The 27,725-nt window shown below is 36.5% G+C and overlaps 1 protein-coding gene and 1 non-coding gene across 3 annotated transcripts in view; one reads left to right on the top strand and one right to left on the bottom strand.

Moving 5' to 3' along the window:
- DCP1A (decapping mRNA 1A) overlaps positions 1–27,725 on the bottom strand; it is a 50,291-nt gene that overhangs the window by 10,970 nt on the left and 11,596 nt on the right. The window contains exons 4-6 of one of the 2 annotated variants that reach the window (XM_006190380.3): positions 14,630–14,696; positions 8,940–9,078; positions 5,795–5,908 (exon numbers count right to left, since the gene is read on the bottom strand). In XM_006190380.3, coding sequence (XP_006190442.1) covers positions 5,795–5,908; positions 8,940–9,078; positions 14,630–14,696 — 320 coding nt within the window. The remainder of the gene's footprint in view (positions 1–5,794; positions 5,909–8,939; positions 9,079–14,629; positions 14,697–27,725) is intronic. The other variant, XM_006190381.3, reaches the window with a different exon arrangement.
- Positions 16,054–16,156, top strand: LOC116657339. The gene has a single exon (XR_004312460.1). It is a non-coding gene; the product is annotated as a U6 spliceosomal RNA (small nuclear RNA).

Here is a 27,725-nt window from a genome sequence, read left to right as displayed (position 1 = left end):
CTATGGTCAATTAATCCATGGCAAATGAGGCAAGTATACACAATAGAGAAAAGACAGTCTCTTTACTAAGTGGTGCTCTGGGAAAACTGGACAGCTACATATGAAAGAATGAAATTAAAACATTCTTTATACAAAAATAAATAGATTAAAGGCCTAAATGTAAGACCAGATACTATAATATTCCTAGAGAAAAACACAGGTAGAACACTCTAAGACATAAATCGCAGCAATATTTTTTTGGATCCGTCTCCTAGAGTAATGGAAATAAAAATAAAAAGAAACAAATGGGACCTAATTAAACTTAAAAGCTTTGCACAGCAAAGGAAACCATAAACAAGATGAAAAGACAACCTACGAACTGGGAGAAAATATTTGCAAACAATGCTACTGACAAGAGATAATTTCCAGAATACACAAACAGCTCGTACAGCTTAAAATCAGACAAACTATTATATAAAGCAAAAAGAACAACAAACAGCCCAACCAAAAAATAGGCAGAAGATCTAAACAGACATTTCTCCAAAGAAGACATACCAATGGTCAACAGGCATATGAAAAAATGCTCAATATCGCTAATTATTAGAGAAATTCAAATCAAAACTACAATGAGGTATCACCTCAACATCAGTTAGAATGGCTATCATTAAAAAGTCTACAAATAATAAATGCTAGAGAAGGTGCGGAGAAAAAGAAATCCTCCAACTCTGTTGGTAGGAGTGTAAATTAGTGCAGCCACTATGGAGAACAGCATGGAGGTTCCTTAAACCACAAAAATATAGTTAACACATGATCCTGCAATCCCACTCCTGGGCATATATCCAGAGAAAACCCTAATTTGAAAAGATACTTTGACTTCAATGCTCACAGCACCACTATTTACAATAGCCAAGACATGGAAGCAACCTAAATGTTCACTGAGAGATGAATGGATAAGAAGATGTGGTATATATATACAATGGAATACTACTCAGCCATAAAAAATTGAAATAATGCCGTTTGCAGCAACATGGATGGACCTAGAGATGATCATATCAAGTGAAGTCAGGCAAAGACAAATTTATATCACTTATATGTGGAATCTTAAAAAAAAGTGATGCAAATGAACTTATTTATAAAACAGAACAGACTCAAGATATAGAAAATAGCCAAAGGGGAAAGTGGAGGGGTGGGGATAAATTGGGAGTTTGGGATTAACATATGCATACTACTATATATTAAACAGATAAACAACAAGGATCTACTATATAGCACAGGGAATTATATTCAGTATCTTGTAATAAGTCATAATGGAAAAGAATCTGAAAAGGGAAATATATATGTATAACTGAATCATTTACTGTACATCTGAAACTAACACAACATTGTAAATTATACTCCAATTAAAAAAAATAGTTAAAAAATACCTAGGTTCAATTCACAATTGTTAACTGGGAAAATAACAGGATTTCTATTCAAAAATGGGGGCAACTGGTTAATCATCTCACAGAGCTGTTGTGAACATTCAATTCTCAATATAAAATCTGGTGCGTGACAAGCATTCAATAATTGGAAGTTAGCTATTATCATCATTATACTGAATACATTTTAAGAAACATCAAGTAATATACTGGAATACAAAAAATCCATCAAATCCTTCCGGAATGTCATACCCCATAAAGCAAAATAATAACAACAAAACCACTTGATGGAATATTGAGGCTGTACTATTACAAATCACCTTCATTGTTCCCTGATACAAGGAGTCATTAAAGACAGCTGTTTGTTTAAAACTCACTGGTAACATTTCAAATCCATTCAACGTAATCCAAAATAGACAATGAATCCTCAATTGGGACAGAGGTCTCTTTCTCTGTCCAGGCCACATTAACTGTAGTAGAATGCATAGGTTCCATTATCCAAAGCTGAACACTATGATTTATTCACTTTCAGATCCCTAGCATCATAAGTGTCTATTGATAAGCACAGAGATAATTCTTCCCCCTCCCATTTCTAAAAATTATGGTAAAATATATGTAACAGAAGTTACCACTTTAAACATATTTAAGTGTAAACTTCAGTGGCATTCAAAACATTCAAATGTTGTGTAACTACCACCACTATCTATTTACAGAAAATTTTCACACACACACAAACCAACAAAAACATGGACCATAATGGGACTATTTTGCAGAAATTTAAGTCTTTTCCAGGTAAGGATACTACTTTATGTTTTAAGAAAAGGAGCTATCAAACAACAGGACATGGAGAAGCTTCATCATAAAATACACCTTAGGCTTCAAAAATGACATGATCCATGTAGAAATTTTCACTTGTCCAGAGGAACACAAATCAACTTTTGAACAACTAAAATCACCCACATTTACATGTGAAATGTTCCTACACTTATACTTAAAAACAGGTATTTCTAATGGTTTAAAATCTACTTCATATTAAAAATGAAACATATGGTGGAATACTGAACCCTGACTACAAAAGCAGCAGAAAGTTTCCAGATTTCTCCATGCTGTCTCCCTGCAACTTCTGCCAGGCCAGAAACAGGTTCTCAGACTTTCTGTGGAATAGGGTGTGTGGCAAAGCATTAGGGTTTCAGAGGTATCTCACGTAAGTGAAGCTGCAAAGGCAGTAAGTTACCACAGACAGAAAGCTCATTATATGGAGGCCCCATGCTACACACTTTACATGCACTACGCAACTAATTGGTGAGGGCAGTACTATTATTATTGCCATTTTGTAGATGATGCCCAAGAACAACAACGGAACCAGACTCCAACCTAGTTCTAACAAGACAGTCTACATTCTCAACCACTATGCCACCACACTGAGATGTCCATGAAGCAGATTAGACTGCTACCTAATCAACCAGTGATATGATCCCCTGGAAAACAGAGGTGCAGCTAAGGCTTGAATAATGAAGAGGTAAATATAGGTCAAAATGTACCAACTTTTGGAAATATGTTAACTGGCTGAATCAGTCACAAGAGGCTGAGTGAGCACAGCATGTGTGTCCACATGAGCTCCCCAAAGCTTCATAGCCTGGAAGTTGGAGAGGACTCTCTCCACACTGACAAGAAAAATTGGCCACATTCCTCTAGTAGTTGAGCTTATTTATTCATGGATTCATCTTCCATCATCCACAGAAAAGCTGAAATTTTATTCTTTACTCATGTCTGAACATGCTTAAAGTCTGGATTCTGAGTTAGGCAATGCCTCACTTGATTATCAAGTTTTAGTCTGACCATTCCCTTCGGAAATGGAGTTCAGTGAGTGACAGCACATCTGGTACACAAAAAATTCTAATAAACTACATCAGGTGTTACATTGTTCCTTCCTCTCCCCATAGCTCTTGCTGTTCAGAGGATTTCCTATTTCTGTTTGGACTTACTGTTTCCAGGTCAGATTTCCTACCTGACAGTAAGTACACTGGTCACACTAGAAGGTAAGATTATTCTTAACCACAGGAACCAAAAAACAATACAAAACAAACTAGGGAACTAGTCCCAAGTGAATTTTAATACATGAATTATGAAACTGAAATAAAATGTAATACTATTAAGGCTTGACAGCAATATTTGCTCCTCAGCACTAGATGGCAGTGTTACTAAACCAATGTACTATTTGTGTGCAGGGGCTGATTATGGATTTAAGCTAATTTTACTCGATCACATGGCTCTGACAATATCCAGATCTCGATCTGACAATATCCAGATCTTGATTTCAATATTTTACGAAATGTTGTCAGTCTAGCCTACAAAATGGAGTTTTTGTGGGTCCATTTCTTCATTTGGGCCTCACAGTAAGTCTGAGTTAGGCAGTGCAAGAATCCTTAATCCCACGATTCAGAAAGGAAAGGGAAGTGACTGGCCCACTGAACATTCATGGCTGAAAAACCAGACCAGAAGGAATCTGGCGACTCTGCCCATTCCATCCCTGCCTCTCTTAAAATACATTTTTTAAAAATTAAATTTTACATAGCACTGCTTTTAATACATGTTTGACCTTCAAGATTCTAAATCCAAATACAGTAAAAATGGAGCACAGGAATGTATTGTATAAAATTTGGTTTAAATTAGTTATCATTTACACACATGAAGACATTGTTGATACATTGCTGATGGGAATGTAAAATGGTACAGCCTCTCTGGAAAACACTATGGCAGTTTCTTATTAAACTAAAACATGCTATTACCAGATTATCCAACATTTGCACTCTTGTACATTTATCCCAGAGAAAAGGAAATTAATGTACAAAAACCTGAATACAAATGTTCATGAAAGCTTTATTCATAATAGCCCCAAACTGAAAACAACCCAGATGTCCTTTAACAGGTGAATGGTTAAAACATTAATACCACTCAGCAATAAAAGGGGACTACTGACATACTTCACAATTTCAATGAATCTCCAGGAGTTATGCTGAGTGAAGAAAGGCAATTCCAAAAGGGTATATACTATATGATTCCATTCATAGAATATTCTTGAAATGACAACATTTTAGACCTGGAGAAAGAGCAGTCGCTGCTCGGGATAAAGGATGGGGGTGTGTGACATGGAAGTCAGCGTGGTAACAAAGGGCAACACGGAGGATTCCTTGTGGAGATGGAAGTCTTCTGTATCTTGACTGTGGTGGTAGATACACAAAGCTCTACATGAGATAAAACTGCACAGAACTTGATACACACACACACACACACACACACACACACACACACACACACACAAATGAATATAAATAAAATTGAGGAAATGTGAACAAGATGGGCACATTATGTCAATATCCTGGTTGTGACAGTGTACTCAATTTTGCAAGCTATAACCAGTGTGGTCAATGTGTAAAGGTGACATGGACCTTTCCATATTATTTTTTACAACTGCATATGAATCTACAATTATCTCAAAATAAAAAATTAATGAAAAATTATGATTTTCTTTTAATATCTATTCACGTATCAAGCCATCAGTTATGAAGAGAACTAATTCACTCAACAAATATTTACAATGCTAGATGCTGAGGATACAGCAACAAACAAGGTAGATGAAGCTGCATACCGCCAAGGAGCTTACATTTTGGTGGGGAGCAGATGGACAGTAAACAAGAAAACCACAAACCCTGTTAGCCGGGTAGAAGTCTTTGGGAGAAAATAAATCACAGGAGGACAGGGGTAGGGGAAGATTGTTATTTAAAATGGGTAGTCAGAGAAGCCCTCACCTATATGGAAGACACCAGAGACCTGAAGGAAGAGAGAGCAAGCCACCTCTGGGAGGGAAGTCCTCCAGGCCAACGGGACAGTAAGTGCAAAGGCCTACCCTGAGGCAGGGGCAGGTCTGGCACATTTGTGGAAAGGCAGAAAAGACAATGAGACTGGGAGCAAGGCAGAGAAGTAGATGAGGCTAGGGGTAGGGGACCCAGATCAGGAAGGGCCTTGTGGACACTGCCATGACCCTGGCTTTTGAGTGAGACAAGACACCATTTGAGGGTTTTAAGCAAAGAAATGCCGTGATCTAACTTACGCTATACCAGGATTATGCTGGCTGCTGGGTTAAGAACAGGGAAGAGCATCAAGGGCAAAAGCTGGGAAACCAGATAGGAGGCTACTGCAAAATCCAGATGAAAGGCAGTTACATGGACCAGGGGATATGACATGAAAGGATGACATTATGTTGCTGTTTGTACATAAATATATACCTTGACAGATGAATGGCAAATCAAACTTACATTGTGTTAACAAAATCCTTACAAAATGTTAACTCTGTGTTTGGTTACCTCGGACAAAGCTAGGGCTTTAGCTGTACAAACCTTATCCTGTGACCCTGATGGCGTCTCTTCCAGAGTCTCAGTGCTTCCCAGATTAGAGATCTGAGTACTTGGCTGTAACCCAGGGCTGGAGATATGTGACTCACCCAACTGATTCTTAAATTAAAAGGAAAAATACATCACGTGAAACAGTTTGGCTTACAAAAAAAGAGTATTCAAGGTTATTAGAAACACTACTTTAAAAATCAAGCAAAAAAATCCTCCAAAATGTTTGCTTTGGACCCCCGTGTAAATAACACAAACAATAAAATTTCTAGAAAGCTGAACACTTGATTTCAGACAACAGTGTTAGTAACAACTGTTATTTTTGTAACCCCTTTAAGGAAAAACCAACAGCACTACTTTATCATGTATTCTTTTCCATTTTATTTTTTAAGTTAACATATGGTGAAGTTAACTTTAGGAGTGTACAGTTCTGTGTACTCATCACCACAATCAGGAATATAAAACAGGTCTATCACCCCAAAAAATCCCTTTGTGCTATCCCAAATGCAGTCATGCCCTCCCTCAACTCCTGGCAACAAGTGATCTATTCTCTATTACTACATTTCTGTCTTTTTGAGAATGTCAGATAAATGGAATACTGGCTTCTTTTATTTAGCATAATGACACTGAGATTCATTCAAGCTGTTGTATGGTATTAATGTTCATGCCTTTTTATTACTGAGTAGTGTGCTACCATATGACTGCATTATGTTTTTTAACCTTTCACCCATAGGAGGACATTTGTATTTTTGCCAGTTTTTGGTGATTAAATACAGCTTCTACAAACATTCATGTACAGGTTTTTGTGTGGACAAAAGCTTCATTTCTCTAGAGTAAATTGCAAAGAGTGGTATTTCTGGGTCATATGGTAAATAGAGATTTTGCCTCAATTTTTATAGTTTTATGTTTTACATTTAGATCTACTGATCCATTTTATGTTGATTTTTGTACAAAGTGTCACATTTAAGTTGAGGTTTTTTTTTTGGATATGTGGATATCTAATTACTCTAACACTACCATATATGGCTAAAAACTAAACTAAAAAGGTCTCTAAATATTACTATCACAGATGACAAAACAGTTGTCAAGTGTACAAAAATTCCTGTTAACTTGTATTTTTGTTCTTAAGAAGAATCCTAAAAAAAGATCACTAGATGGACATGGGATTTTTAGAAACTTAAGTTATATCTGGGCTATCTGACCGAGCATCTAGTGAGCACTATCTGTGTCAAAACAGACACCAAAAACAGTTTAGAACACTTAAGAGACTGGCTTAAGTGGCTTAAGAAAAAAGAAGCAGTTCTGAACTTCAGAGACACATAACTTTCTTGATACCATATTATGAAGATATATGCTTAGTATAGGAGTAGGTACTGAATGCTAAATGAATGGATAACAGGCATTTTTTCCTATTCAAATAAGTTAATCCTTGTATTAGAATATTATTTATTTAACATTCCCCATTTAAATAGGAGTGAAATCGTCTATGAAAGCTTATGAAACATCTTATCTTTTAACATACCTCTTTGTGAAACATAATCATCAACCAGTATCAATACCTTATGAGGAATGTTTGTAACTGAATTATATTAGAGAAAATATAAACTCAAAACACTGTTCTTAAAATGGAAGGTGTACATGTTTAGGAAAAATTTAAAAAATGAGAATTTTCATATAAAAATCCCTGCTTGTCATTTTCAGAGAGAAGCTGGATAATTTGGCAACACCAACCCATTTGGTAATAACTGGCTGGAACTGAGCTACAACTGACCCAGTGACACAGGGGGCAGGCTCTCCATTCGAGTCAATTCCACCCTGGCCCACTGTGGGCACCATCAAGGCCCACATGGTTTTGAGGACATTGGAGTTTGCAATACTTAATTCAACAGGAGCTAGAAGATGGGTTGTACTTTAAATGGTTTCCAGTGGGGGATGGTATATCTCAGTGGAGAGCACATGCTTAGTGGGCATGAGGTCCTGGGTTCAACTCCCAGTACCTCCATTAAATAAATAAATAAACAAATACATAAACCAACTCAATTACCACACTCCCCCAAAAAACCCAACCAACCAATCAAAAAAAGGTTTCCAGAACTTCAAATATTTTCTTACAGTTTTGCAGGGCCATTCTTGGAAGGCTTTTTTTGTGTGTTTGTTTGTTAATGAGAGTAACCAGTGTTTATAAGGATTGAGGGAAACGGACAATCACAAACAAACTTTCTGGAAGATAATTCTGCAATATTTGGTAAAAATCTTAAAAATGTCAAAATCTTTTGATCTACCAATTCCACTTCAAGTAACTTATCTTAAGAGGAAATTAATACTAATTAATACACCTTGCTCCTTGAACACTGGGTGTGGTGAGGCTTAAACAAGAAAAGCTTAACTACCAATGTCAGTAAAGAGTAAAATGAAAATGATAATTATGCAGAAACAAATTGCAGCAGTGGAAACCTTCACTCCCACTTCAGTGAAGCTTTGAAGGGCTGATGTCAAATGAAAAGCCAGGACAGTTCCAAAGCCACAAGGTTTGAAGACCACTGAGGAGAAGCTTGGCACGTAGCGGACAGTTCATAAATATGTATTGAATAAATTAATGAATGCATCACAACTTCCATTTTATTCAACTTTGGGGAGAGATGTTATCAGTTAACTTTAAATTAAAATACAAAACAGAAAGAAAAAAAAAGAATTCTAGAAAAGCCTCTCATTTGGGTAAAATTCCAAATGATGCTTAAATGAAGGCTGTGCATCCAACACCAACAACAGACTGTAGATATATGCTTTAGTATTACAGGGTGCAAATTATTAGAGTACTTTTCAAAGACTACAAACATTTCTAAGACCTAGCAGAGCCTACAGCGGGGAAGAAGAGGCGTGAAACTTTTCCAGAACTAACTCCTGCAGTCCAAAATCATTTTCTCCCATAGTAATTTTACAGAAATAGAAAAAGAACATTCTAAATTTTCTAAGGTATGAAAATCTCTTTCCCTATCTTTTAGGCTTAAAACTATAAGGTACATATACTTATTTCTTTTTGAACTACTTATTTCTGCTGGCCTGGAGCTGGCTCCCCAAGTCCACAAAGCCCCTGCAGGTCTCCTCCTCCCTTCTGGTCCTCCCAGTCAGCATGCATTCTCACCCTCTCATACTCATCCTTGGCTCTGCTCAGCATCTCCAGGATGTCGATGGGCCTATGGTCACTGCAGCCGTTGGCCTGGCTGGGACTCTGCTTATCCCGAGCTGCTTGCTGGGACCGCCTTGTCTCCTCTTCTACCACACTAGAGGAGGAGAACCAGGTGTTAAAAAGACCACTTTCAACACAATCTGACCTAAGAAATCTTTTGGTGTCCATCTTCCAAGGCTACAGGAAGAATGCCAAATGATAACACCGTCTCTGCAATACAAAACACAATGCTTGGTTATCTCATCCCAGGAATAGATGACTAACTATTTCACCATCTCATTCACAACAATAACAATATATTTCACTATCAGAAGGCCCAAAATTCCAAATTTCTTTCCAGAGTTGGTAGAAGTAGGTACCTTAAAAACTCTACTAAATTATATCATCATCATCTCTCTCTCTCTCTCTCTCTCTTTTTCAAAAGTATCTCAAAACCAGTCAAACTAACTGGGAAAAAAATTTGAAATAGACAATGCCACCGAGATAAAAGAGGGCTGCACAGCTGAACAACCTCTGTGGAAAGTGGGTATCAATATTGGGCTGGCACAAGGAGAAAGAAAAAATGGAGGTCTTGGTGAGTCTTCAAAAGTTAATGAAATCTAAAAAATAGTACAAATGAACTTATTTACGAAACACAAACAGACTCACAGACACAGAAAACAAACTTACCAAGGGTAAGTGGGGGGAGGGATAAACTGAGATTAAGAGATGCACACCACCATACATAAAATAGGTAACGATCTACTGCAGAGCACAGGGAACTATTCAATATCTTGTAATAAACTATAATGGAAAAGAATAAAAAAAACCCAGATATGTACATATGTATATGTATATCTGAATCACTTTGCTGTGTACCTGAAACTAACACAACACTGTAAATCAACTATACTTTAATAATAATAAAAAAAGTTAATGATAGCACTGCAAGCAAACTAAAGATTTCCCTTGATCTTGCCTTAAAAATCACTAAGTGGGTGGCTGAGGTCAGCGTGATTGTGGCAATGCTCTTTATTCTGACTGGTGCTGCTGAAGCTAAATTCTGCACTTGAAAACATATGAAGCAAGCACAGTTGAGGGCTGGGGCCTTCAAATCTATCTGAGGGGTTTCATTTCTTAGGAACATCCTCTCTCCCCAGCATAAAAGAGCTGAAGCAGTTGTAGCAAAATGTGAGAAACTGAAAGCTAGGTGGTGAGTACATGGATATTTTCTTGTTTCTTATACTTTTCTTTACGCTTGAAATAAAAACAATTAACTTTAATAAGGCAATTAATCTTTTTTTCTTTTAAAGATCCATTTAGGTTTCAATCCCAACTGTAATGAAGAGGCCTACCTACCACAGGATATTATGGGCACAGTCACAACTTGATAAATAACTGAGAACTTTCCAGACAGTGATGATGACAGGCAATAAAATAATTCAGTAGTAAAAGGTTTGTTCTTAGGGAATAAGAGGAATGGGACAAGAACAGGCCACCCAGTGTGGGCTCACTGCCTTAAAACAGCCTGTCCAGAAACTCCCATCAGTGTGTGTGGGATGGTTCTTTTATTTGAAAACACTAGGTTAAACAATAGTAAACAGTTTTTTTTTTTAAACAGCAAAATCATTCTGAGTTTTTAACATGCTAAAATGTATTATGATTCTCTAAGGATAGGTTTCTAGATTTCCCCAAATTTATTTGACCATAGAATCTTCTCTTGAAGCAGGATTCATATTTGGAAAATGCTGCTTTAAGATAATGGCATCGTTTCTCTGTTTAGTCTTACAGTTCTTAGTAGAATTATTATTTCTAAAACAAATGTAGAATCATGGACTTAATGGCAGACTCAACGAAGACTAGCATGTGATACGAGGACCAGACCGATTACAATAAATATTGCTTCTTTTCTGTTCATACTGGTAGTCAACTCTTGGGAAAGAAATATTGTATGTGACGACCGTGAGGCCTGCTGCAAAGGAAAAGAAGATTGGAGAGATATACACTGGTTATCTTTTGATGGTAGATTACAAGCAATTTCACTTTCTTTTTTTGTACTTCTCTTCATTTTCCATAATTAACAGGCACTCCCCTTTAATAATTAGGAAAAAAGAGTACTATTAAAATAGCTTATTATTTAATGTTCAGTTACAGGCCACATCAACCTGCATCCACCTTCATCAAGGATGGGTCACATAGCCTGTTTCTACTCAACACCTGCCATGCTGCCTGGCTTGCCCATGTTGGTATTCACCTCTCCCCTGACCTGGACTGGATCTGTGATTTTGGTTTAAAAGAAAAACATTTCTAATAATCACCGCTATTCACTCAGGAAAAGGTCACCTTAAAAACCTCACCACTGCTGAAAGCAGAAACTGGGTGGTGTGGAAGGGACCATAGCATGAGCCAGGCTTGGACTTTAAGGCCTCTTCCAATTCACACCCTGTGAAGAGTAATCTTGCCTCTCTTCCTTCCTCTTGAATCCCTAAATATGCCCCTAAAGACTTCTGTAAGATCAGGAATAAAGCTCACTTCCATGAGTTCTCCAAATTTTATAGTCTATGTATAGGCAAACATTCAAATAAGTTCTTGTTAAAATAAGTTTCTGGCAGACTGAATTTCCTCTTTTAGGAGAGTCAACATTTTCCAAGTTTAGTGGATTTTCAACTTTGCCACTGATCAAAGAGAATTTCCAAATTTAGATAAAGTACAGGTCTAGAAGTTTGCTTGTTCTCCTATATAGCTTCTCAGTTCTTATTAATATCTTTTGGAATAAATCGATTTTTTATTTGGAGAATTTTTATTTTATTGCAGCTGTCAAAACAGTGATGGGAAGAACTAAATTTAATAGAATGGGCAATGACAGGCACATTCATTTAGACACACAATGTGCCAAAAACAATTCTGCCTGTATTTCAGGTTAACAGAGGTAATATTCTGAAATATGTAGCAAACAGAAGCTGTATGCAGGCAAAGTTAGAGCAAAGAAAGATAAAGTACACGTTTTTATCTTTGGTGACCAGAATGTCATTTATCACAAAGTTAATGTTAACATATTAGGTATTCTCTTCTGCCATAAATAGGCCAGACACTTGAAAACTCACTATCAACACTTACACAGGGCATTTGTTAATCACTTTCAATACCACCCCTGCTTCTAGTAATACAAGCTAAAAGCTTAAGCAAATGTCTCTTTTTTGAGCATTTCTAGTGAAGGAATCCTGAATGCCCTTCTTTTTCCTCTCTGCTTCCTGTTTCTAATTTCTCATCCTATTTCTAGGTTCAATACAATATTTTCACATAGGTCTTCAGATTTCTGCTTCATTTACCATCTGAAGCCTTGCCATAGGGGTATACCACCTGTCCTGATAGAGAAAAAAGCTCAAAATAGTTTCCTGTGAATAGCTGTTACCATATTTTCTCATTTGGGTTCCAAAAGCTCTCAATCTGCAGGAGAAAGTCTATATATTAATATACTCCAAAGTTTAGATATTTAAGAAAAATATTCTGGATTTCAGGATAACCAAGATTCAACAAATCTGTGTCTTCAGAAGTAATCTGTGTAATCAGAAGTAAGCTGCCTCTACTATCACTTTCAAAAAAGCAGTCAGCAAATAAATGTCTTTGTAAAGAAGTAATTTTTATCTTTTTTAGAGAAACCTTCTAAAAAGAAAGTCTGGTTCTAGAGAGCCAATATATTTTCAAATGAACAATACAAATTCACATGGAACAATGTCCTCCGGGTGCACACAGTAATAAATCTGGCCTGCCAGTGAGCAAACAAAGCAGGAGGCTGATGAACATCCAACTGAGACATACGAGCAGTCCTGGACTAAAACTTGGTTGTAGTCATGTACACATGTTTTAAAATGCAAAAATACCTGGAACTGAGATTTGGGGCCTAATCATTTATTTACACTTCCGTAGGAACTAGTTAAAAATTACACTGTTAAAAAAAAAAAAAAAAAAAAGACTGTTTTCTCCCAACATGTAGGTAAAAACCTTGTAAGCAAAGGGAATCTTGATTTGACAGAAGGGGAAGAGAGGTCCGCATTTCTGAGGTGATTCAGGCAAAAACTGCAAAGGAAACATAAGTGCACCAGAATTCACTGCCCATTGTAGCACCTCAGGGCCCCTCTAGCATATAAGTGGCCTGGGCTCCCAGAAACTGGACTGCAGACTGGCAGTACCAGCAATACAGATAAGCCACAGGGGTGGGAGATGGGGATGGGCGCTTCTGTGGGCCACTCTGAGAAAGGACAATGAACCTGAACCATCCCTTAGAACATCAATCCAATGACAATTAACTTTCCAAATTTCAAGATTCTGATTTAGAAAAACTCAATTGGAATATAATCCATTAGATGATTGGGGATTACTAAACGTAGAATCTGTATCAAAAATAAGTTCACTTACGAGATAATACTGTATAGCACAGGGATCTATATACAAGATCTCGTGGTAGCTCACAGCGGAAAAAAATGTGACAATGAATATATGTATGTTCATGTATAACTGAAAAATTGTGCTCTACACTGGAATTTGACACCACATTGTAAAATGACTATAACTCAATAAAAAAAAATGTTAAAAAAAAAAAACACCTGGGGACAAAAAAAAAAGTTCACTTAAAGAAAGCAGTCATGGATTTGTGTGAGATGAGCCACTAAACACAGCTCCACCTGCTCTGGTGGAAATCTGAAAAGAACCCAAGTCAGATGCACTGCATGTGGTAGTTAGGCTGTGCACTGGATGTACAGGATACCCTCTGGAGCTAGGCAGCTCCATGGCCCTAACCATATGTTTAACAGTAAGGTTCTGGTTAAGTTACGATCTGTCTGTAGGATTGGATACAATGTAGTCATTATAAATACTAGAGAAGACTATATAATGCCCTGGAAAAATGCTGTTGACATGAAAAGTAGGATGTACAGTATGATCCTTTTTTGTAAGTGCAAAGAAAAAAGTGTTGCCCATCAATTCCAATTCTACAAGGATCAAGCCATTGGCCACTGCAGTTGCCCACTGACAATACACCCTGAGAGGAATTCAGTATGCATAAAAATAGGAAACATTCTGTGCTTTGGATATACTGGCCCTTAGATAATTAAGATGCATAAAGGAATGATTTCAATGACCTCAGATCCCTGCATCTTCAAAGCAAAGCACTAAAATCATTAACTTGAGATATCTGTCCTTTATTGTTAGCAGTAATCTTTTGATGTTTGACTAGGTGTTTTTCTCATCAAAAAAGTTCATGTGTATCCTGGCTCCTTCCTTACCTCTTGGGAGCAGTAGTTCCTCAGAGCTATCTGAGAGGCTGTCTCCCAGGTTATAGTAAGGTCACTGAATAAAAATTAACTCACAGCTTTTATGTGCATTTTTCTTTCTGGATGTAAGAAATAATCACACACCTCAACCAAAGTACATGCAAAGAAAAAGACTAGAATGAAACAGACAAAAATGACAATACTGGTATTAGTAGGATTATAGATAATTTTAGATTTCTTTAAGCTTTTCTTTTTCAAATTTTTGTCAATAAATAGGAAATTGAGGGAAAATACATGAGTTAGTAGACTCTAGTAACAAAAAAAAAAGGGGGGGGGGAGTCTTTTTCATCTCCCATATATAATTAGTTAAATCTATGGAGTAATAGAAATACTTACTCTGCCATGAGTTTGGCTATGCGGTGACAGTCATTCTTGTCGTAAAACCAGATACTGTATATTGACACTTGAAAAACAAAGGAAAACAAGATAAGGGGAAATGAGGTTTCAGTATTTGGGTATATGTAAGTAATATATTATATATCACAGAATTTACCATCAGATCCTCAAACTGTTAACAGTTCCTCAAACAAAACAAAACAAAACAAACAAAAAAACACAACCCCCCCAAAATCCTCCCCCCAAACTGTTTAATAATAATAAAATTATTAATACATTTAGGACAGGTAAAATTTTCAGATGAAAACTGTAAGAACAGTTGGTTTCAGACATCATTACCAGATCTCATTGAACTTAAGATGCCACTAAAGTGTAAAATGCACTATAAGACAAATTCAGGATAGAGACAAACAGGAAACATTCCATGCTCTGGATACTGGCCTTAGATAGTTGCATATCTAAGGAATAATTTCAATGAGCCTAGACTCCTAAATCTTCCCATACTTGAGATGTTTGTTTTTTTGTGATCATCTTTTGATGTTTCAGTAAAAAAACTTCTATATATCATTGCTCCTCCTTTACCTTTTTAGAACAGTTCTTCAGAGCTGAGAGGCTGTCTCTTGTGCTACAGTCCCCAGTAAGGTCCCTGAACAAAACTTAACCTGCAACCTTTGGGTTGTGTGTTTTTCTTCAGTCAACAATTTTAAGGTAACTTCCAAATTGATAGTCAAATATGGGGGAAAAAATGACTTAATCGTTGAAAACCAAGTTTTAAAACCAAACATCAGAATTTTTACGAGTCTCTTGAAACTTAAAAGTATAAAATTGATACTATATTACAGTAAAAACAAAGCTTTAAAAACAAATACAAGCTCCAGACTCATCCTATGATGAACCCTAATCACACGTGAAATGGAAGTGCCAAGGCTGAGCTCTGTGTAACACTTCACCAATCTTTTATTCCCAATATGGAGATCACCATAGATAGCCCCCCAAAACACTCGTGAATGGATAGATGAGTGTTATTATTAAAGATAACTATACATAAAAACCACTGTAAATAGCTTCTGGATAAGGCAGATTATAATACTGAGTATATACATCAAAACAGATATATGGATAGGCATGGCTCATTGGTACCATGTGCACCCACCATGACACTCAAAGCGCATCTTAGACTGCACTCCTTTCTATACTTACCATGAGTCTCTGGCACAGGAAGGGCAGGTATAATTATGCTTTTTTTTTTTAAATTAAACTTTTAGTTTTGAAATGTAGCTTCACATGCAACTGTAAAAAATAAAAAGACCCTGTGTGCCCTTTAATTTGTTTCCTCTAATGGTAACATTTTGTAAAACTATAACATAATATCAGGCCAGACTACTGACACTGATACAATTAAGATACAGTATAGTGCTTACTTTGGCAGCACATATACTACGTATTACAATTGGAAAAACACAGAGAAGATTAGCATGGCCCCTGCGAAAGGATGACATGAAAATTTGTGAAGTGTCCATATTTTTTAAGGGATAAATTGGGAGTTCGAGATTTGCAGATACTAACCACTATAAATAAAATAGATAAACAACAAGTTTCTACTGTATAGCACAGGAAACTATATTCAGCATCTTGTAGTAACCTATAGAGACAAAGACTATGAAAAAAAAAAAGATACAGTACATTTCCATAGCCACAGGGATCCCTGATGCCCCTTTATAGTCACACCCATCTCCCTTGGTCCCCGTCCCCCTCTCTGACCCCTGGCAAACACATTTGTGCTCCATCTCTATAATAATGTTGTCAATTCAAGAACGCAATATAAATGGAATTACAGGGGATGCAACTTTTTGAGATTGACTTTTCTGACTCAACACAATTCTCTGGATATTCATCTTAAGTTGCTGCTTGCATCAATAGTTTGTTCCCATTTTTTGCTGAGGAAGTATTTCATGGTACGGATGTATTAGTTCATTTAACCATTTATCTACTGAAGGACATCTGGAGTGTTTCCAGTTTGGGCTATTATGAATAAAGATGCTATAAATGTTCACGTACAGGTTTTTGTGAACCTAAGTTCTCATTTCTCTGGGTTAAATGCCCAAAAGTACAGCTTGTTTTCAGTCTTAGAGGGAAAACATTCAGCCTTTCACTTATAAAATGGTGGATTATACCGATTGATTTTTAATACTGAACCAGCTTTGCAGATATGGAATAAAGTCCATTTAAGGCATAATTTATATTTCTTTTCTATATGTTGTTGGCTTTGCTAATATCTGGTTAAGGATTTTTTTTCATCTAAGTTCATGAGATACTAGTTTGTAGTTCTTTGTACTGTCTTGTTTGGGTATTAGAGTAAATACTGGCTTTACAGAATCAGTTGAGAAGAGTTCTCTCCTTTTCTGTTTTCCAGAAGAAACTGTGTTAAAATTCATGTTAATTCTTTGAATTCTCCAGTAAAACCCATATGGGCCTGGAGATTCCTTTTTTGGGAGCTTTAAAATTATGAATTCAATTCCTTTCATGGCTACAGGATTAATCGTGTTATCTATCTTATTTTGGTTGAATTTTAGTTTGTTGTTTTCAAGGAATTGGTCTATTTCTTCTAAGCTGTCAAGCTGATGAGTGTAAAGTTGTTCATAGCATTCTCTTACTACAGAAGACATATAGTAACATTGTAAGTAGATAGAGTAGAGGGTTCCCAGAGAAAGAGAACCAAGCTTCTTGACAGAAGAGAAGCCATTTTTGGCCTAAGCCATTTTGTGATCTAAGCCTGGCCACAATGCTTGCCCTTGAAGAGGTCTCAGTTATTAATGACCCTAAGAGAATAAAAGAATGCAGAAACAAACTCTTATCAGGCAAGAGAAGTAACAGGAAAGACAATATATCAGTTGTAAAGCCTCCCAATTCTGTTTCAATGAAAAGATTAGCCTGAAGCACTCAACCACCAAATCGACTGGAACCTAAGGGATGATGATGTTGACCCTTTCTGACCCTCATGACTTCAATCAACTAAAAGCTTGGACTCTGTTGACTGCCCAAGCCCCATCATGAATATGCATGTATCCTTACCTTAAAATTTCCCCAATTTTGCTGCTGGGGAGACCCAGCTTTTGGAAAGAGCCCTGGTATTCTCCTTACTTGCTGCAAGTAATAATAAATCCTTCCTTCTCCTAATCTTCCTTCTCTCCAGTCTTTGGCTTGGTTGTGTCTTTTGGCTCAATACCCACCAAGAGGTGAACCCAGTTTTCGGGTAACAATATCCATTATTTCATTCCTGATACTAGTAATGTGTGCCGTCTTTTTACTTCTGTTAGTCTTTATTAAAGGTTTATCAACTTTAGTGACTTTTTCAAAGAACTTTTGAGACAATGAGACAACTTTTTGTCTCATTAATTTTTTCTCTATTTTCATACTCTTATTAATGTCATTGATTTCTGCTCTCATCTTTGTTCTTTCCTTACTTCTGTAAGCTTTGAGTTTATTTGCTCTTCTTTTTCTAATTTCTTCAAGGGGGAATTTAGTAGGCTCTCAGTCAGTGTTGCCTGAAGGAATGGGAGGAATTTCCCATGGCTAGGTCACCAGGTGTGCCTTCAGTGGGGAAGGAAGGATCTGACCCTCAAAAATGAAGAGTGTTTCCCAGGCAAGGCTAGTTGTGATGTGATTCCTCCCCTACTCCCACCTCCCGTTCATGGAAAAGGAGGGAAGATACTACCCCAGTGGTCATTACTGTCAGTAGGACTTCCACTCCTTCCTGCCAATCTTGCTGGGCTCACCCGGTGTTGTCGGCAGGATTCCCATTCGGTCTAGGAGAGGAATGAGCCTAGCTGGGATACCTTCTGTTGCTATGTTGGAGGTCAAGAAACTCCAGGCCTGGGTCCCCATCCTCTGCTGGGTGGGAGGGCTGTAAGACAACCTGCTGCTGTGTTCTGCTAGTTCTGGGTCCTGAGCCAGTCTTCTTTCTACCTTTCAGAGTTTTCCTGATTGGCTCTTATGTTATTTCTGGTTTTTATAATTGTACTTAGCAGGGGAGAAGCAAGGGAAGAAAAACCTATGCCATTTTGTTTGGATCAGAAGTCTTATTATGTATTTTTATTTGAAAGGATGGGAAAACTGAGACTTATTAATTAACAAAACCAGAGAAAAACAGTCTTATGAGAAGAACTAGAACTCAGCCTTCTCATTCCTAGGCCAGTAATCCTGCCACTACATACCCAATGCCTCATTAGTTGAAATAACATAAAATATTTTGGTAGAAACAAGAAGTTAGTAACCTTCAATTATGTTTGAAGGCTAAAGCAACACATAAAGTATAAATAATTGAAGAAGTTAAAAATTATACACCAAAATAATGACAGAATGTAGAAAATACAAATGCAAGCACAAGAAATTTCAAATGAATTAAAAATCCCCTTTTTATAATTACAATTTGAATTCCATCAATACATATTAATATACATTTATACTACCAGTATACATTAATTTAGAAAGCCACTGTTAATAAAAGCTTTTTTTTTAAAAAAATTGAGGTATAAATGATATAACATTATATTAGTTTCAGGTGTATAGAGTAATGATTTGATATCTGTGTATATTACAAAATAGTCACCACAATAAGCCCACTTAAAATCCATCACCATATTATAATCACAAAGAAGATTTATGTGGTGAGAACTTTCAAGATTCACCCTCTTAGCTACTTCCAAATATACACTGCAGTATTATTAACCACAGTCATCATGCTGTACACTACACATCCCCATGACATTCATTTTATAACTGGAAATTTGTACCTCCTTCACCTACCCACCGATTTCACCTTTTTGCCTCCCCATCTCAGGCAGCCACCAATTTGTTCCCTACATCTATGAGCTCTATTCTTTTTATTTTTTTTTGAAGATTCCACATATAAGTGAGATCATATAGTATTTTTTTCCTCCTGTCTGACTTATTGTGCTTAGCATGATGCCCTCAAAGTCCATTCAAGTGGAAGGATTCCATTTTTTTTTAAATGGCTGAATAATATTCACACACACACTCTTTATCCATTCATCCATCAATGGACATTTAGGTTGCTTCCATGTCTTAGCTATTGTAAATAATGCTCCAGTGAACATGGGGGTGCACAAATCTTTTTGAATTAGTGTTTTTATTTTCTTCAAATAAATACCCAGAAAGTAGAATTGCTGGATCATATGGTAGTTCTAATTTCAATTTTTTGAGGAACCTCCATACTCTTTTCCATAGTGGCTGCACCAATTTACATCCCCACCAATAGTGCACAAAGATTCCCTTCTCTCCACATCCTTGACAACACTTAATATTTCTTGTCTTTTGATATTAGCTACTCTAACAGATATGAAGTAATATCACATTGTGCTTTTGATTTGCATTTCCCTGACAATTAGCTATATTAAGCATCCTTTAATTTACCTGTTGGCCATCTATATGTCCTCTTTGGAAAAATGTCTACTGAGATCCTCTGCCCATTTTTCTTGAATTTTTGTTCTTTTGCTATTGAGAAGTTGTCAGATATTATCAAAGGTATGATTTACAAATATTTTCTCCCACTCAACAGGTTACCTTTTCATTTTGCTGACGATCTCCTTTGCTGTGTAGAAACTCTGTAGTTTGATATATTCCCACTTGTTTATTTTTCCCTTTACTACTTTTATTTTTGGTGTCAAATCAAAAAAGTCATGATCAAGACTAATGTCAAAAAGCTTACTGACTGTTTTTCTCTAGGAGTTGTATGGTTTCAGGTCTTATATTCAAGTCTTTAGTCCATTTGGAGTTAATTTTTGTGCATGGAGTAAGACAGTGGTCCAGCTTCATTCTTTTACACGTGGCTGTCCAGTTCTCCCAATACAATTTATTGAAGAGACTGTCCTTTCTCCATTATCTTTTCTTGGTTTCCTTGTTGTAAATTAATTGGCCACATATGTGTATGTTATTTGTGGGTTCTCTATCCTGTTCCATTGATCTATGTGTCTGTTTTTATGTCAATACCACACTGTTTTAATTACTATAGCTTTAAAATATAGTTTGCAATCAAGGAGTGTTAATACCTCCAGCTTTGCTATTTCTCTGAATTGCTTTGGCTCTTCAGGGTATTTGTGGTTTCATACAAATATTAGAATTGTTTGTACTATTTCTGTGAAAAATGCCATTGGAATTTTGATAGGGATTGCACTAAACCTGTAGATTGTTTTGGGTAGTATGGACATTTTAACAATATTAATTCTTGTAATCCATAAGCATGGAGAATATTTCCATTTATTTGTCTTCCTCAATTTTTTTGATTAATGTCTTATAGTTTCCAGGGTACACTAAAAGCTATTTTAATGGTGATTTTTTAAAATTCAATTTGAAGATTTATTTTGAGTGTTTAGGTCCCCTGACTAATCCAAACTAGAGTTTCATGCTGGGGTAAAAACCTTTTATTATTAAGAAAAATCCTAAGGGTGAATTTCTTTTGTCTCACCCTGAATTAAGGTCATTATATTCCTCAGGAGACACTATGGCCAATCACAACTTTAAAAGTTTCCTTTTCAATGGAAATAAAAGTTTAATTGGCTTTTTCTATTGTCACTGTAGAGTTAAAACATTATTGATATACAGAGTGAGTAAATGACTTCATTTTAATCAATGAAGATCAAAAACATGGATATTTTTCTCTATCCTGTTCACAAGGGGGTTTTTCTGACCCCACGTCTGGCCATGTGTCCTACAGGTGACCGCATGTACTACCATGAAGCAGCTCATGCTTGCTTCTGTTCTCTGAGTCTTCAGCACACTGCTAATAGTCCCCTGTGTTCAGAATCCATTTTTATAGCCCCTCTTCTGTTCACAGAACTTCAGAACACTACCAATACTTCAAACAGAATCAATGTCCAATTAATAATGGATAATTCTGGAATATTTTACATGGGACACAAGTCAACAGATTAAATTTAGTTTTGACATCCCAATGGAAGAAGCACAGAAGAAGCTTTGTTACAGAGGAGATAATTACTTAGCATTATCTACTGCAGGGTCTTAGTTAATGTTTCTAGCAGCTAAGGATTGCTCCAACTTAGAGTGTATCAGATTGGGGCTCTGAAAAGACTCCATATATGGCAATTACATACAACTACCTTTCTGTAAGTATGCTTCTTCCAACCTTGGCTAAAGAACATACAAAACGTAAGAGACCAAAACCAAAAGATTCCAATTTTTCTCTAATGGACACCTCATACAACTTATAGGAATGAGAAAAATGATGATATGCAATACACCAGGCTCAGAGAGGACACAACATTTCTAGGGAGCTAAACAGAGGTTATTTAGGTATGTTTTCATATGGGATTTGCAAGCCAAATTTTAGGAAAGAATTCCACATTGATAATCAAAATAAACCCGTCAGACCTATCAACTTATTTTGACAAATCTTTACTTAAGCCCCCATGTCCTGCTCCTTTGAAGAAACACAGTATAATTTAGAAATAAGACACATGCTTTCCACTCTTGTACATTATCAAGTAAACTGCTAAAAAAGAGCCAAACACTTTCAAAGGCATGTTGCAGAAGAAATAAAGATAAGGAAGCCATAATGATAGCTTAATGGGTAAAGGATAAGAGTCACACTCGATTCTGCCAAAAGCAGACCTGTAGAGGTTCAGACACGCATCCAAGAATCAGCTCTGTCTGCCAACATATCAAACGCTCAGTCCATGCAACTGGCAAGGAGGGCCAGGGAGCTGCCACTGAGCCTGTCACTGTCACTGGTGAGGAAAGACAGACAAGTTTACCAGATAGCTAAAACCATGGAGGACCTTGTCTCCAAACCAAAGCTAAGTATTTTTCCCTCAAGAGAACTCACACTCAAAGGCCCAACACATTCTGCCAAAAATTTGCTTGCTGAAACATCCTCAAATAATTTTCCTTGACTAATTATATCACAGAGGACTTAGGGATTTGGCAATACAGTATTATTTTGCTATAGTAATGATGGCATCCTGTTTTATAAACGGCTTTTCTCAAGATAAAAGGAAATTATCCAGTTATTGGACACCCATCATATAGCATGACTATTAATAGTTGTCCCAAGTAAATCATGCTGTATTGGCAAGTCACTGAAGAGTCAGGGGGTGTGGCAAGACATTTAATTACCTTTAGGCTGTATTTCCTTGAAAAATACTAAATGCAGAAAGTATAATCAAAATTAAATATTTCCATTGCTTTTCAAATGACTGCCCTTTTCTTTTGAAAGTATAAAAAATATGACTGACAAAGATTAAAATTATTGGATTACTTGATATCGAGAAATTTTGAAAAGCTGAGGAACAAGATTTTCCCATTTCCCTAGAGAACCCATCTGAAGTTCCAGCAGCCTACTATGATTTGACGTTATACTTCACTCTGCTTCTCATCTTGAGTGGTATATGGCACACATAAGATCAAGATCAAGATCAAGTGGTATATGGCACACACAAAATCCAAATTAATTTGGAGCCTCTGTAAAGTCCCTTGAGATTTCTAGACATCCTGTGAAATGTCACAAAAAAAGAGCTGGGAATCACTCTCATGCACATGTTGTCTTTTTGATTCATTTATTATTTAGATCTGACCTACTTTCTAAAAGGATTAGAGGAGACTGGAGATTTTCTCACTATGGTGCCAAGCAGAAAAGGGGGTTTGATAAAAGCTTTTTGGCAATGGTTTTAAGAGTTATACAATTTCTAAGGAGGATACCAACAAAGATCCCCTAGACCAGGAAACACAAACATGAAAATGCACTTTGAACATAGCCAAAAACATTTACTCTAGAGCAAGGAAGACCTTTCTGATTATAAAAGTACTATAAGAATGGAATGGATGATAAAACCGAAGCCTGCCCTCACAAGTGAAAAAGCAGATGCCTTGACAGATCATTTCCTTTAAGGCAAGAATAAACCTGGTGGCTCCACATCAACATCAATATGTTGGGAAAGAAAGAGAAGAGAAAGGCTCTGAGGCGGGGGTTAGAATACACACTTACAGCAAAAAAGGACAGAGCCAAAGACTGACCGACCTGGGGTTACGACAGGAGACTGTGGTAGACAGCAAACAAGCAGGTGAGGAAATGCCGTGAATCTGTAAGTTAAGGCTGGTAAACGTAACTTGGGTACCTCAGCAGCTTACCTTTTCTGGATATGAGAACACACATACTAAAACAGTACTGAACACTAACATGGTAGAGAAAAAGTCTATTTTCTAAAATTTAAATTATAATGTCTATTTAGTGAAAATTGATCAAAAGACAGGCTAGGGAATTTTTTAAATGCATTCTGCAAGTTCTTTGGTTTATTATTTTTAAATTTGGTACCCCACCTCCAAATTAAATCAAGTCTGAAAATATTCATCAGCAAGTGCTGCTTCCACAGTTCCTTTAATCCTGTAATTTCAGTATAGGATTCAGACACATGAAATGACCACTAAACTTTTTTGGGGAGTAGGAAAATAAACCTCAAAATATCACAATTGATGATTCCTATTTATAAACTTTTTATTCTTAAATCATGGGCAACCCTGAAAAAAAACAGTGAATGACACTAGGGTTTACCTCTGCTGTTAGGATTTCTTGCCACTCTTGTCACATAGCACTTGCCACTCCTTAAGACAGAGCCTCCCCTAAATGTATGCTGCAAGTGATTAGGGGAGTGCCAAATGTTGGATCTACCCAATCCCTACTAGGGGTCTATTCACCCCAGTGTCCCATACAGATTCGTATTATCATTTCTATGTATCATGAGGGACAACAAAGGGTGGGAAGCATGGCCCTTGGCCTCCGTGCAGTTGAGATCCTGTTTCCTAGGCTTCCAAAAACCTACACTTAAGGCTTTGGGAAATAGGTCAGACACTGGTGTAAGAAAAAAAGGCAACTTCTTTTCTCTCCTTTCCCTAACTTCTCTCCTACATGGTTTTCTACCAATTTACTAAGGGATCATCCAAACCAGGGTTGTAAGGCAAATGCTGACAGGGGTATAAGAGACCTCAGGCAGTGGCAGATCAGAGAGGCTGGGGTGGGCATAATGGCTATTAGTGCTTGCAGGAATGCAGGTGCTGTGTGGCCATACATGCCATTTTGCCACAAGAAGAAAAGGCAGATATCCAGATGTGTGTGTGAAAATACCCTAATTTTAAAATGTCGGCAGCAAATGCTTATCCTAAGCCTTCCTTTAACAAAAAGGAAAAGCTGAACATGCCTGGAAGCACTGATTCTGTAAGTAGCTCAGATCTGCCTGGACCCTCTTTAGAGGGCTGTCTTGCGGTTTATTCTGCTCACTCCAGAGCAGCTTCAAATGTTCTTGGACTAGTGGTTACTCTGTGTTTCAATTTTTACCTCCACAATGCACTTCACTTTATTAACACAAGGTGAAAACCTACAGACATACATATTAAGAACACATTTCTGCCACTTAGATACAAGTAATCGTTGCTTTCCTTTGTGAATTCTCAAAAGAGAAAACTTTAATTATCTAAAAGGGATAAATGGAGCACGCATGGTTAACTTTTAAAATCTTTACAATTAAGATAACACCACACACACAAAAAAGATAAAAATTCTTTTTTATCTTTCATAAAAACCTGACAACACTGCCTTAGGCGGGAAAAGCCTGTAATTAATGAGGCATAATGAAAATAGTCTGCTTTGGAAATTCTGAAATGTTCATGAACTCACAAAGTTAATAAGAGAGTACCTGATGGAGGTTCTACTAGAATACTCAGTAGCAGCCTATGACAGAAAGCATGAAAGATTTTTGAAATGTCTGACCTAACAGTGTCACCAGGACAGCCTTGGAGTCTAAGTCACTATGTTTTCATTGTGTTTTTACCTCTTCAATCTACAAATGTGACAACAGCAAGGCTCTTTCCTTATCTTGGTCCAGAAGGCCAGACTAATGCAGTGCCACAGATCCTTTCTCTTTCACTGATTGCAGAATCATACCAACCACAGCAATCCTGCTGCTGCTGATGGTGGAAGACTGCCTGCCTTTCTTCAGGCTAAGTAAGAAGCATTGTGCTTGATTCAAACATCACAAAGAATGAACTGTGGAACTTTAAAAATTGTTTATAAATTCCTCTTTCAGTTTGGAGGTAGAACTCACATTTTTTTGAGTTGACAAATTATAAACTTCTCTTGCAAGGAAATTTCCTGCAGTATGCTTTAAGTCTGAAGATTCATGCCACATGCCAACAGCCACCTACCATCTCTACTGTTCTGAATTTTGCCCTTGAATTGAGAAAGGACAAGCAGAGACTAAGGGGAGGGGGGAAGCACACACTACAGTACTTCTTCTGCTAAAACCTTCCATTTGGCAGCTGCATTTTCAACACTATGGAAATGAATCTCTCTTTTTCTAGTGATCTAATTTTAATTAAAAATGCTCTATATCAAAAGACTGATGCTCGATACAAAGGAAAAGTTGTAAGTGAAGCGGAAACGAAGGGGTACTTCGCGCAGGTTTTTGGAGGTAAGTTTTTAAAAATATTCAGTAGCAATTATATTTTTATTTTCAATTGGTCTTGTTATGATGATTTTGTTGTTGCTGTTAAGCAGGTTTTAGAGTGAAACTTTGTTGACTTTCCCAAAAGTACTTTTGGACTAAAGAAAACATTTTAAAATATAAAAAAAAGTGGTGTTTAGTAGAGATCCATGCCTTAAGGTTGGGTGAGGGAAACATAAAGAGCTGTCCTTGTTAAAATCATTTTCTTTCAGTAAAAAGATATCAAGTCTAACATGCAAACAAAGTAAAACAGTCACTTCTCTTTTGGCTAAAACCACCACCACACACTTGTCTGAGGACAGAATAGTTAGGTGTGAGAAGAGAAAATCTAGACTGTGTTACTCCTTCTAATTCATGGATCAGTACTGTTGCTAAAAATGAACAGGAAAAAAGCCACATAAATACCCTCATAATCTCTCCAGTGGATCACATTTTCACTATAACTGGCTTAGTCATTCAAACTGGCTACTGATTAATCTCAAATCACAGATCTTAAATCATTAATTTTTACCATTAATTAACAGGGTTGTTTCAGGCAGAGCTCTGACGTGAAAAGTTCTAAAGCAATTTAATGACTTTTGCTTATAATTTTCTAAGAAAATACAACAGAACCTCAGAACTAGAAACATAAATAAAACTCTTTGAAAGTACACAATAGTTTTAATCAAAATGACATGGCACGTGGTAAAGTGCTTAGCAAATGACATTTAATAAACATCAATGAATTAGGGTGTGTATCTGAATTAAATAATTACCTTGTTTGTTTAAAAACAAAGTAAAGGACAAAACAAATAGTTTTTGCAAAAGAAAGTCATTAAATGCCAGAATTGATTTTACAGAGCTCAATGGTCCTACAAATCTTTATCTTAATATTTTGATTAACTAGGTTATACTGTAGACTGTCTAGCTGAAAAGAGAAAAACCAGTTTTGCTTGCTTTTATCTTCTTGTTGATACACACATTAAATTTTGGATTTTTAAAGAACTGCTCAGAACCAATCTTACAAAATATTCTTGAGGCATCTCATAATTAAGTCACAAGTAAGCATATATATAAATAACAGATCCAGGTTACCACGTTTACTCTGAGAGGTACCCACAGAAGTGGAGACTTTAAACCAATTATTTTACTGTGAGTCCATTTATTCCTAAGTTTTATTACAGCATGTTTTTTCCAAGAAACTGTCCATATAATCGTTCTTCATTATAATTTGTTTTCACAAACTCTGTATCATCTTTAGTTGCAATATATATAATATGTATTATTCCCAATATTGCCTATTATGTCTCTCCTTACTCTTTGCTGTTGGATCAATCAGGCTATAGGGGAGTTTTTGTTTTACTGATTTGCTCTACTGTTCTATGGCAATTCCTACTTTCTGCAATTAATCTCTACTCATCTATATTTTCCTTCAATGTAACTCAGATTTCTCTTTTTTTTCTTTTTAACTTTTGGGGCTGGGTGGCCTACACATGGTAATTTTTATACAATTCTATATGTACTTGAAAAAATGCAAATTCTTGAATTGCTAGAAGCAGGGTTCTTTATGTATCCATTAGATTAAGCTT

The sequence above is a fragment of the Camelus ferus genome, chromosome 17, assembly GCF_009834535.1.
Source record: "Camelus ferus isolate YT-003-E chromosome 17, BCGSAC_Cfer_1.0, whole genome shotgun sequence".
NCBI classification, from domain to species: Eukaryota; Metazoa; Chordata; class Mammalia; order Artiodactyla; family Camelidae; genus Camelus; species Camelus ferus.
Note: the sequence above shows the minus strand (reverse complement) of the source record. Positions and strands in the feature narration are given on the sequence as shown.